Here is a 12926-nt window from a genome sequence, read left to right as displayed (position 1 = left end):
TGGCTTAGCCATCCCCCCCCCCCCCATTTGGGCTACTTTAATTAATACTCAATTCACAAAGGGGGCACTTTTATTTTGGTGCCCGGGCCTTTTTTCTGTCTCAGGCCAACACTTAATGCTGATTCACAGAGTGTAATATCCTTTTTATTCCCACTGTTCAGTGGGGAGACGGCCCGTGACCCATGAAAGGAAAATACTCGAGAGGGCATAACGCCTGTTTTTTTAGCCAAGAATAGTAATAAAATAGCCTATTCTATTCAGTGGATTTGTACATGTGGTTTTTGCCATGCAATTATCCATGGTCAGAGCACAAGGGATTACATCCGTTCAATGACACAGAATTCCAGTAATTAGGCCTTGTAATTATGGCCCAAGGTTGTTTAAGTTAGTAAAGTTGATACTGAATGAGACATTTGAGAAAATAAGCATTTTTTTAACGTTGTTTGAGTTGTTGAATGTAAACAGTATATTTCTATTTGCTCTCTATCAAAAGTTACCACTTATTAAATATAATAAGGTAATGCACTTCTGGTGGGCTGGCATCTTAAAAAAAAATATTATGACCTCTTGCACAACAGCCATCTTTAAACTGATTTGTTTTATTTCTACAAGTTCCAGTCAAATAAGGTTGCTGTGGAAGTACCTACATCCACTGCACTCATCTACTGTGAAGAATGCATTCTTGATCAGCTTGTATTAGGGTTAAAGACTGTTAGACCGATGAAAAAGCAGACCTATGTTAGGAGCTCACTACCAACAACTTTATTTGCAAAGCATATAGATCAAATCTTTTCAGTACAATAATGAGTTATTTGATTAATAATATTGACTGGAACTCTTATCAGCACTGACAATGTATGTTTCCTTCAGAAGGCATGAGTTATGACTGAAAAAACACTACTCTAGATTGCAAAGTGAAGAAGCTTGATTCTGAAATCCAAAACTTTATCAATCTGCAATTCAAGACCACATGCTTGAATCCTTGAATTTGTTAACCTGTATAATTCTGTTGCAGGAAAGTCAGCAAACTCACAGCTCCTCTACCACTTTTTAGTTCTGTTAAGCCTTAATAGACTTAGGAAGGAAAAATCAGAGAAAATAACAATAACTGTAGGAGATATTAATTTTTCTTTGCTTTCTGCTGATGATAACTCACAGTGTAGAAAGGCAGATCTTACACTTATGACAAAAAGAAAACAAAGGGGCCTCCAACCATCATAGCAATTTCCCACTACCATATTTCAGGCTGTCTGTGAATCAGTTGAATTCTCGTCTTTAGTTATGTGAGAACTATAGTATGTTCTACAAAAATTTTAATAAGGAAAGGAAATAAATAAAATGGGACTTGTAAAACATGAAAAATTGAAATTAAAAGATTAGTGCACCAAACTTGGAACTGGGACAAACTTACTTTCAGGTGCATGTACACATGTGATCAGACAAATGCCGTTACTCAAATGGCAAAATAGCCAATGGCTGACATGGACTGACCTATTAACCCATGTTGTATGCTGTCTTGGATTGAAGGAGATTTTAAATGAAACTCAAAAGGCCAATGGCAAAGGACAGCTTTACCAAAAGCCTCTCTACACATATGTTACACTGTGGTGGTCACCATTGTGTGTTTATAGTTAGGTCAGAGTTTCCATAAGAAGAGTGTTTCTTGTTTCAGTAATAACTTTTGCATCATTTAAAGAACCTGCACAAAACTTTCTTTAAATCAAGTTCATCCACCATAGTTCCTTAATGGATAATTTCACGCTGATCCATCAACCAGAGGGCAAAAAAGACAGAGGACTCAAAAGTGTGATTTTACAATGTTAACTTCCATAGTAAAATAAGCTCTCCAATACAGAAAAAATGGCCTAACAGAATTACACCATATTTGACAAAACATATAATGGCCAGAGCACAACCTTACCTCCAGGGGCATGGGTGGGGTAGAAGGACCCCATATTGTTTAGCAGGCCACAACATGAGCAACATGGTGTGGTAGACATTACAGGTACTGGGGACATGGTCCTCACTGAAATGCATTGTAGTGAATGGCAGGTTTTGAGGGTGAAAAAAGGGTCACATATCAAAGGATCTAACAGATTTTAGTTGCAATATAAATCATTTGTTGGTGGTACACACATTATAAGAATTTTTGTGAGTTTTCAGGTGCCTTTACCCTGTGAAAAATACTGCCACTCTGCTGGGATCTGATGTACAATGTTTTCTCTCATGAGTTTCTCACAAGGGTTATGGAAAGTACTCTAAAATCTAAAATAAGTGCACATTTTCTATAGGTTCACATCAGCTTCCTCAGCCGTGTGAGAGTGAAGTGTGACATTCTGAGTAAACCATGTACTCCCAAAAGCAGTAGCAGCCTTTCAGATGATTCTCCAGCATTCTACTTAAACTTCACCACATGTTCTTACGAACAACCAGGGAGCTAACATTCATTCTGCATTGATGGCAAAAGTGTGGCACACCTGAATGCCACCTTGATGTAATCAAAGCTGTAAAACTGCTTGCATTCACTATGGAAGTCATTTTGTCATAGAAATTATGGTTAGTGCTGTAGAACGCTAAACCAAGGGCACACTCTCTAGGAGTTCTCAAATATCTTCAGCATCCACATAAGTAAAATATTCTGACATGGAAACTGAAACATGAATATTCAACACTAGCCACAGTCTGTCAATTAATTGCCTAGTGATCAACTGCAGCTTCATCACAGAATTCTAGTGAGCAACTAGACCGCTAACATTCTGTTTATACAAAAAAATGTGTGGCACGATTGAAGACCACCATGATTAAATCAAAGCTGTAAACCTGAAAGGAATGTCCTACAGTACATAAACAAAGGAGTTTCTTATTGTAACAAAAATTGTGTGTAACAAGAATTGTGGTTATGGCTGTAGTAAGCTAAATCAACATAAGTCAGGCAATTCTGAATACCATTTTGCTGGGATAGGATCTGTTGAATTTAATGCCTCTTCTGAGGAGCAGGAAGAAGTAAATGAGCATTGAGATGTTAATGGGGGTGCAAAACCAGTGGTTTAGAAACGTGAAGGGTTTTTAGTAATTTAATAGTAACAGTTTCATAGACAAAATGTAGAAATATATTTCGTACTGGTGATAGCCAGTTGGTAGCTATAGTTAGGACCAAATTTTCCCACAGACGTAGCATTTTTTGTTTTGCTAATAAATTTGGTGCCATTTGATGAATCAAAACTCGTACACTAATTAGTTCAGCTGCTGTCTGGAAACTTTGGGGGTCATTATTCAATTGGGGCAGAGAAAAAGAGGAGGGTCTGAAAACATATTTTCCCTGCGCAATGTCTAAGGAGAGTTTGCAATTTTTTAACACGACTGCAGCTCGAATTGCTAAACGTATTTACACCAAATTGGGCAGAAAGTTACATTTTGGTCAAAAAGGATCTCTTTTTTATTTGGTGCAAATCTTTTAATTATTTTCAGAGTTATTAAAGGAAAAAAATATAGATATCTAAGGATGCAGATCCTTCACTGATCTGTGAGTGCCTTCCCTGCGGCAAACCCCCATAGCGCACAGCTAAAAGCCATATGCGGCAGTGGTTGAATTAATGTACGATATCAATAAACTACTTTATGTTAAAAAACATGGAAATTCACTGAAAAACCCAAAGATTACAGAGACATTATAGTTAGGTTTCCATGTTACCCACACAAAACCATAGGAATTCAGCGGGTGTAGTTATACTTATATATGAAGAAACTATAACTTGTCCTGGAAAGTAACTACAGGCTACGAGTTATAGTTTCCTAACATAAGTGTAACTGTAGGAATAACCATAACTGCTGAATTTCTATGTTTTTTTGTGGGTAAAATGTGAACCTACCTATAACAGCCATGTAACCTTTTTTCAGTGAATTTACATATATATATATATATATATATATATATATAAATATATATATATATTCACTAAACATGTTATAGTAAGAAATAGAATTAATTTTTTTTTTAAACTATAGAAATTCACTTTAAAAAACAAAGGTTACAGGACATTATAGGTAGGTTCACATTTTGCTCGAACAAAACCATAGAGATTAAGCAGTTATAGTTATGGTTATCTCAAGTAATTATAACTCATGCCCTAAGGTTACTATAATGTGTGCCCTCGCCATGCACCGCTAGTTACCCCAGATATTACATCACTCATGGCATCTTTGCTAACATCATTAATAATATTAATGGAGCATTTGCAGTGAAATTATTGAAGAGAAAACTGTGTATGGTGAGGCACGGGTTATAGTTACCTTAACACACGAGTTATAGCTGTGTAGTGGTATTGAGTAGGTTATAAATGTTTGCAGGTGACAGTTGGCATCTTGTGTTCATCATGCTCCACAGAAAGGTTTAGGCTCTGTAGAAAAGGTTTGCAACAGGGCAAAGATTCTACATACAAATAATAAGTGTTGTAAGCAGCCTTGAGGTATTAGACAGAGTCGTCTCAGCATGACAATAGAAAACTGTTTGCACTTGGTATTAAGCCATGTACATGTGGTTGTTTTGCATCCTGAAGATGGTGTATCTATAAAGTTTGCACCACAGTCTGAAGGCAGTGGATAGTATAATCTTTAACACCTTCAGCCATTGCTTATTTTAAGTGAATAGTGTCTTTCTTGCCAATTGTTGCATAGGGTGTACACTGTTCTTAGTAGATTCTGTTTGCTACTCTGTAGTGTATTTCTCGTGAGAGGTTTACTGTCTGCAAACAGTGTGGTACAGAGTAAACCCTGTCCATATAGTGAATGCTTTCTACAGAACCAACATTCCTACTCATATCAACTTCATTTGCCAATGTAGGTTCAGTTACTGTCAGGGGTTTGATAGAGACAAAAGCTGTCCATAGTGAGGCATTCGTATTAGAACAGACGTTCAGTAATTTTAAGAACTTGGTTTTCTCTGAACAGTTGTATACAGATTGAACACCATATGCAATGAGGGTTTCCTATATATCTGTGGTTTATTGTTAATGTGAACTACATTACCCATGAGACATATGGTACAAAGTCAAAGTGGAAAACTATCCATGCTTTCTACACCTAAGGGAGTTGTTTCTGTGATGGCATTAATGATGCCTCATATTCTTCTGCTATTTTGTACCTAATTTCATAGCTCTAATGCTACATCTGTTTATAGAGCAATGTGCACAAAAAAAACTTGGATGATGTAATAAGTAATGTCATCAATGATGTCATATGAGATGTCATCAGTAAAGTCATAAATGATGTCGTAGAACATGTCATGAGTGATATAATGTTAGCCCCTGTCAGCTCTTGGCGTGGTTTCTTCTGTATTTTTGGCATCTGATCTCCTGTTTACTTCTTTTTTTTGCTGGCTTCAGGAAGGCACTTTACCACTGCTGACAAGTGCAAGAGCTCTCTGTCTCAACTGGATTGGTGATTGGTTTTTCCATGATTAGCATATATGATTTACTAGGAAGCCCCTAGTATAGTGCACTGTGTGTGCCCAGGGCCTGTAAATCAAATGCTACTAGTGGGCCTGCAGCACTAATTGTGCCACCCACATGAGTAGCCCTATAAACATGTCTCAGACCTGCCTCTGCAGTGTCTGCGTGTCTAGTTTTGAACTACCATTTCGACCTGGCAAGTGTACCCACTCGCCAAGCTCAAACATTCCCTTTTTCTACATGTAAGCCACCCCTAAGGTAGGCCCAAGGCAGCCCATGGGCAGGGTGCAGAGCATATCAAAGGTAGGACATGTACTGCTGTGTTTTACATGTCCTAATAGTGAAATGCTGCTAAATTTGGGTTTCATTATTGCAAGGTCCATCTTTCTCATAAGTTAACATGGGCATCACCTTGAAATATCTTTTAAGAGCAGTTTCCCATAGGGAGCAGACAGAGATATGAAGTTTGGAGTCTCTGAACTCACAATTTCATAATACATATTTTGGCAAAGTTGGTTTTTCGATTGGAAGTTTGAAAGTGCCACTTTTAGGAAGCAGGCATTTTCTTGCTTAACCATTATGTGCCTCTGCCTGGCTGCTGAATACATGTCTGGGTCAGACTGACAGTTGGGATGTTTGTGAATTCACTCTAGACAGTCACACAAAGGGAGCTGAGGTGTGTCTTGCATATCCTCATGGGTCTTCCTGGGATAGAGTCGAGGAAGGAGCTGACACTTGCCCCTGAATAGGACTGTGCCTGCCCCGACACAAAACAGTCTCCAATCCCATAGAGTGTGTCTGGGGCCAGGGCAGGGAGAGGCAGGGTCTTGTGCACTACAAAGACTTTCGTTTGAAGTTTGCCTACTTCAAAGACAGAAATGAGGATAAGTATTGGACAGCTGATCCCACAACTTCAGAACACTTTTGGACTGATGGCATTCTGCCAGGAAGAAGAGCTCGATGCTGTAGGGGGAACAACCACTCTGCCTGTTGCTTTGCTGTGCTAGCCTGCTGCTTGCTTCTTCTGTCCTAGGAGTGAAAGGACTGGACTAGGCTTTCTACATCCTGCTTTCCAAGGTTCTCAATTGACTTGAACTAAATTTGCTTCCTGTTATGAGGTTTCAGGTACATCAAATACTTCATCTGCCAGTGTCTGGGCTATTCTGCTAAGAGTCCTGACCTGACAAGTGGTGCCAAATCCAGTCCCTGTGCCCTTGGAAGTGGAAGCTGGTGACCTGAAGTAAAGTCCATGCACCGAGGCCGCTGGGGAAGAAAAATTTGATACTGTGCGCCTGGATTTTCCAGCCATCTTCCCTGGGTATCATTTGCTTTATCAATGCTGCACAGCAGTAAGGAATCCATGCATTGACAGCCCGATGGGAAAATAATCCATGCACCACTGGCCCGGGCGGGAGAGAAATAATTGTCAAATCACTTGCTTTTCAGACACATCATCTTCTTTGCTGCCCGCATCATATTTGTTTTTGATGCATCCAAGGTACTGTGTGTTATAAGGAAACAACAACTGATTTTTCAGGATTAAGGGCCAGATGTATCAAAATCCAATTTGCATTTCTTAAATAGTGAATTTTAAGAAATCGCTATTTAAGAAATGCAAAGAGGATTTATAAATTTTGCAATTCAGTAATAGCGATTTCCTAAAATTTGCAAACGCTTTTACAGAATCGCAAACAGCGAATGGGACTCCATTCAACCCTATGGCCCCATAGGTGCGAATGGTTTTGCATTTCCCAATTTGCGAATTCCAGTTAGGAATTCGCAAGTTAGGTAATGCAAACCCCAGGGTGCTGGGGGCCTAAGGCCCCCTCTGATGCACCCCAACAAAATATTTGCAGACATGTGAAGCACACACATGTCTTAGGGGCATGTGTGCGCTACATTTCAATTTTGAAAAGGCATTTATAATGCATTTTTTAAATTTACACATGCTTACCACCAAACTTTAATTTGTGGTACTTCCATTTCCTAAATGCCCAATTCACATTTAGGAAATGCTTGATACATGTGCTTTGGAAATTGCAAATAAGAATTCTCTATTAATCGCAATTTGCGATTCTCTAACTGGGGTCGCAATTTTAAGGAATCACTATTTTTCCGATTCCTTAAAATTGCACTGCGAATGCCTTTCATACATTGTGAAAGGCATTTTTGCGTTCGCACACTGCCAAATTTTGCGATTTGCACCGTTTGCGAATGCAAAAACGTCTGATATATGTGCCTCAAGTCTCTTTTAAACCTTTAAATATTGATAACTTTATTTGTGTATGTTGGATTTTTGCCATTTTGGTCTTGTTCTACTCCGATAAATATTGGCTATTTTTCTAAACTGGTGTTGAGTACTTTTGTGGTGTTTTCACCGTGTTACTGTGTGTGTGTATAAATACTTCACACATTGCCTCTGAGATAAGCCTGACTGCTTGTGCTAAGCTACCAGAGGGGTGATCAGGGGTTATCTTAGGTGTGTGACTCCCTTACCCTGACTAGAGTGAGGGTCTCTACTTGGATAGGAAGTAAACTGACTGTCAACTAGAGACCCTATTTCTGTGTTTTTTAGTTCAAAACATTAGTTTTATCACTGACATATTCATCTTACTGTAACGTTACTTGGTTGGGGGTGTTTAAACCCAACTCTTCACTGTTTTATCAGTCCGTTCCATAAGAACCCTTTGGTCAGTCCTACTTTATTTGCATCTCAACTCAAGCAGGTGACAGGAGCACAGAGGGAGGTTTAAAAGAATGAGGTCCAGATTGCATAGCAATTATACCTTTACATAGTTCATACAGTGTCATAAATTATGAATACATTATAATATATATATAATTTATGCCTGTAACCACAAACTACCTGTCCATACACCCACATGAGCTTGCTTTTCTGATATGGTTCTGACCATTCATGTGAACATTCATGAGTTTACCTCCATGACTTCCTTGCGGATATCTACGATCCTAAACCAGTGCATAAGCTGCGGAAACCCTTCCAGCTCGGCATTGCGCTCTTGCAGGGCCACTTTCCGTTTGCAGGATAGCTGGCGACTGAAGTACTTTACCAGCTTGCTCTGAAAAATAAAGAGAACATCATAAGGAACAGCATCATGCATGCTCAACACTTGCACATGGCTTCATTTATTAATGTTAATCACAAATATTTTACACTTCAAGAAGTGGCAAAACAGGAACCCTTGAGTTGGAATAACTTAATCGCAAGGCCACAAACCAGAGGCAGTAAACATTAGATAAATATGAAGGGCTAAATCCACAAAAGACCCCGCAGTCTTGTTGGCGTCTACGCACTTGTGGCGGAATCTCTGGAATGAGAAACTGAAGTGCGGCGATTCAGCCACAGCTGCTTAGGCTCTTTGAGAATTGGGCCCAAAGTTTTCATTCCAGGTGGAGTCATGTAAAGCGGTTACTATTAATTCAACAGAACATTAAATTCTTGAGCTGAATCTTTATCCTGTTCATTTGCATCTCAAAAAGTCAAATTATCAATACCCAGCCTCTTATAATCTGCAAATGTAACTTCTACAAAGATGTTATTAAATCTTGGCAAATGAAAAGTGCATAGTATTAAAAAGATTAGTCTAAGAATGCATTAGCCTGTGTGCTCCATGATACCTAATGAGAATAACCTAATGGTTCTGTACCTACTGAAGGTGAAACACCATTTCCTTAACTATCATGTACTTAGATGATATTTGCAGGGCACTGAGCAGTTCCTCATTCATTCCTTCCTTGCTTAATTTCTACATGTAATCTTTGTTCAGCTATTGTTGAGCTGGAGTTGGAATGAAGTGATAATGTGAACCAGTTGTAAACTTCACTGGTCACTTACACATTTCATGCAGTTTATATAAACAGATTATTACTTTTGGCTTCCAGAAGGTAGATATGGTCTGTTTGTGAGGAAACAAACATCTTCCTTCTCCTATTCGAATGAGTAGTCATTATGGTTGAAGGCACAAGAATAATTCTTGAGATTTTACAAAAAAGTTTAAAAAAAATAAAACAAATATAACTACAGGAGATCCTGGATACATTTAGTGTTACAATTCAACCCTTCAAAATTAGTAAATGAAGATGATGGAAAAGAGCTAGAATGAACCTATACAGGAAACATAAGTAAGCTCTTACAAAGCCAATTGGTATGGTGTGGCCGCCAGCTTTCTGCCAATTCTTGTTTTGTTTTGTCATGGTTTTTGCAAAACGTTATTGTTTGAGAATATGCTAGGCCCTATTCAATCAAAAAAAAAGTAATTTGCAAGAGGCCAAAAAGTTTTTTTGGCTTCATAGTACTGCCTGGCAGAGAACTACTTTGTATATGAATGTGTTCCTTATGAAAGGGCCACATGCCTTAACTCTTAGTGGAGTCAGCCAACATCTGAAGTGGGCTGATAGATTGTCCCTTAATGCAAGATGGAGCGGGTGGAAGGAAAGTCTGAATGGCACCAAACACAAACTAATGATATAGACAGCCTGGAACCACTACTTTTTAACTAAAGTATGCATATCATTTTAATAAAAATCAAAGAGTCTTGGCTAACATAGGCCTAAAAATGCCAATCAGTCTGGCATTGGCTGGAAGCCTCTTGCCTTTGTAAAAAAAAAAAAGATAGATAGAGATAAAGACAGAGAAAGAAAGAAAGATAGAAAGAAAGAAAGAAAGAAAGAAAGAAAGAAAGAAAGAAAGAAAGAAAGAAAGAAAGAAAGAAAGAGCAGGAAAGACAGAAAGAAAGAAAAGCAAAACACACCAAAAGGAATTTACAACAGCATTGGCTGAAGATTGGATTATGAAAAAGATGGATTGTGCATCACAAGAGTCCTGCAATCAAATCAGGCTCTTAATTCAAAGGCAACACTAAATGAATTATAAAGTAAAAATAAAAACACTGGCACTGAAGGGAATCAACTCATATGCGGAGGTGCTGCCTGGAGATAGCAAAATGCACTCCCTCAAAGTGAAGCTAACCAGTGGCTTAAGAAGGCTGGCCCCCTGCTCCATTCTATATGCTGAAGTGGGAGGAAGCAAAATGTAAATGACACATCCAACAAACCAATTGATTAACAATCAAAAGGTCTTGGCTAACACCAGACCTCAAAATGCACACCAACAATACAAAAGGGAAGCCGTTGAGTCCGGACAAACACCAAGGCAACAGTGCCTGCAGTTCCCAAGCTCCATAAGAAAATACAGGTAAATTACCAATATGTACATTTCTCATACTTTTGATATTACCTTTATATGTGCAATAATGTTCATGAACTGTTATCCATGAGATACAAAGTTTTATAGTTCCTCTGTGGTCCATGAGCTATGTATCAAATTATAACATTATAGCCTGATTCTGTCGTATATGGTGTCAATGTCATCCCGCAAGTTATGGGACTGAGAGTGAGTGAGTTGCAAACTGATGTCAATCCAAATTTGAAAAAAAAACAAAAAAACTTCAGAATATATATTTTTTGTAGTAGTAAATCGTCATACAGTACCAAAAACAAAAGACACACCGATGTTATATTGGCAACCAAGAGGCAGTACACACTGGTTCTTATGACAGGCAGTGGTGTCACATAACCCTATGTGCGTTCTTCCAATGTATTCCTGATGAGCTCATGAGAAGTAGTACTGGTCACATCGTGGGCCGTCTGGGTTGTATCTGGTGTGTTGGTTAGCAGGGATGCAGATAGAAGGAAAGCTGTGAAAGGGACCCAGATATCTCTGGGTCTGGATGACAGCGGAAGCAATGTGGCATTTAAATGCAACTGTTTGTTACAATAAATTATAGACGCAATCAAGGTCTTATATTTGGGTCACCTTCCATGCTCCCAGCAGCACGCCACCAATCTTTTCACCTGTAGCAGTGCCAATGTCATATACCTGCTATAAGTCACTGGGATCTACCACACCCATCCCAACTCCGCAGCTCTTAGGTCCCTTGGAACATCGTGGTCTATCATTGCAGAGAGTGCCGAAAGCGCCTTGCTCCAGTGTAATTGAGTTACACTGCATAACCACTCCAGATGGAGGATGCTTGTAGTGGGAAGGCCATATCTGGCACAACTGTAGGTCTCCTGCAGGTCTAGTCTGTGAAGCATCAACGAAGTGTAAAATGCTTGCTATACGAACTTATAATGTATAATGCAAAGTCTGCAGCTAGAGAATGCCAGACCTGATAGCACACAGCTGTATGACCACATCTTCTTCAATAGGTCTATTCCAATTTCCTCCTCCCATATGGAGTTTGTTGTATATACCCGAAATGTGGCGCCCTTCACTGCGAAGCGATGTAGCTTGGAGACAAGTTGCTTTGTAGTTGTGACCAAGAGAAGGGAGTCAATATCTTGACATCCCAAAGCTCTGCCTTGAAGTCTGGGTTGTGAGCACCAACGGCTCCCCGTAATCTGTGGTAAAGAAATATACCAAGGGGGCTGTGGAGGATAGTTCCTAGAAAGTCTTCCAACATCATACATTTTTTGTCGATGTAGAGGTACCCCAGAGAATATAGTTAATAATATCTGTGGGGAAATTCAGAAACATCTGCAGAATCAACAGTGGAAAATGATAGGTGACAGGTTTTCAATTTAAAAGACAAAACATGAAACAAAGTGTATTGAACAATAGACAGTTCATGTATTTATTTTCCATACTTTTGGTTACTTAGAATGGCACACAGTTTAGGTATGTCTGTCTTGAATAAGCTGAGCTCTCGCATTTACTATTTCCCTGCTTTCCATTGCAGGTTTTTTTTTGCTCTTTGCTTTCTTGGATTTGTAGTCCTGTTAATCCTATTATACAATCAGGACTACAGGCGACCACAGGTACCAGAAGGCAAATAACAAACAGACACACAAATCTGGAAAGCTTGAGAGCGAGGGAACAAGTTAGTTTGAATCAACGTTTTAGGCAATACAGTGCAGGCTCATGAGCACTATAGCATAAAGGCGCAAACATAATATGGTAAATTGTATTACATTGCAGCTGTCAAACTTCACATCACAAGGACTGTCAGCTATTACTCATTTTCAGCCTGTAGCACTAAAGTAATGGAGTTGTATTTTCACTTTGTCATTTCTCGTATGAGCGTGCACGTCACAACATGATAACTGCCGGTTACTGTTTTTTTAACTTTCTGATTAAAAATGCACTTTTTAAAGAAAACATATGCAACATTAGGGGGACACTAATGAAAACCTACACGTCACACTGTAAGTTTTGTGCTTCTGAAACTTTATAATTGCTGCTGACGGTATCATTATAATTGCTGCTGAAAAACATACATTTATCTAATGTTGGTCTAAAATTAACAAACCAACTCTTGTAGGTGTTTTTCTGTGCCATGTCAAGCTCAGGTGAGGAAGGAGATTAATACATCCATGGAGACTTTAATTTACTGATTCTGTGGCAATCCATGTATCAGCCAAGAAAAGATACCGATTATATAATTACACAATCATGGC

At 38.9% G+C, this 12926-nt stretch overlaps 1 protein-coding gene across 1 annotated transcript in view; it reads right to left on the bottom strand.

Annotated features, from left to right (window-relative positions):
• Nucleotides 1-12926, bottom strand: part of KSR2 (kinase suppressor of ras 2) — a 2099185-nt gene that overhangs the window by 1806913 nt on the left and 279346 nt on the right. The window contains exon 2 of the mRNA XM_069212691.1: nt 8387-8527. Coding sequence (XP_069068792.1) covers nt 8387-8527 — 141 coding nt within the window. The remainder of the gene's footprint in view (nt 1-8386; nt 8528-12926) is intronic.

The sequence above is a fragment of the Pleurodeles waltl genome, chromosome 11 (genome assembly GCF_031143425.1).
Source record: "Pleurodeles waltl isolate 20211129_DDA chromosome 11, aPleWal1.hap1.20221129, whole genome shotgun sequence".
Taxonomy (NCBI): Eukaryota; Metazoa; Chordata; class Amphibia; order Caudata; family Salamandridae; genus Pleurodeles; species Pleurodeles waltl.
Note: the sequence above shows the minus strand (reverse complement) of the source record. Positions and strands in the feature narration are given on the sequence as shown.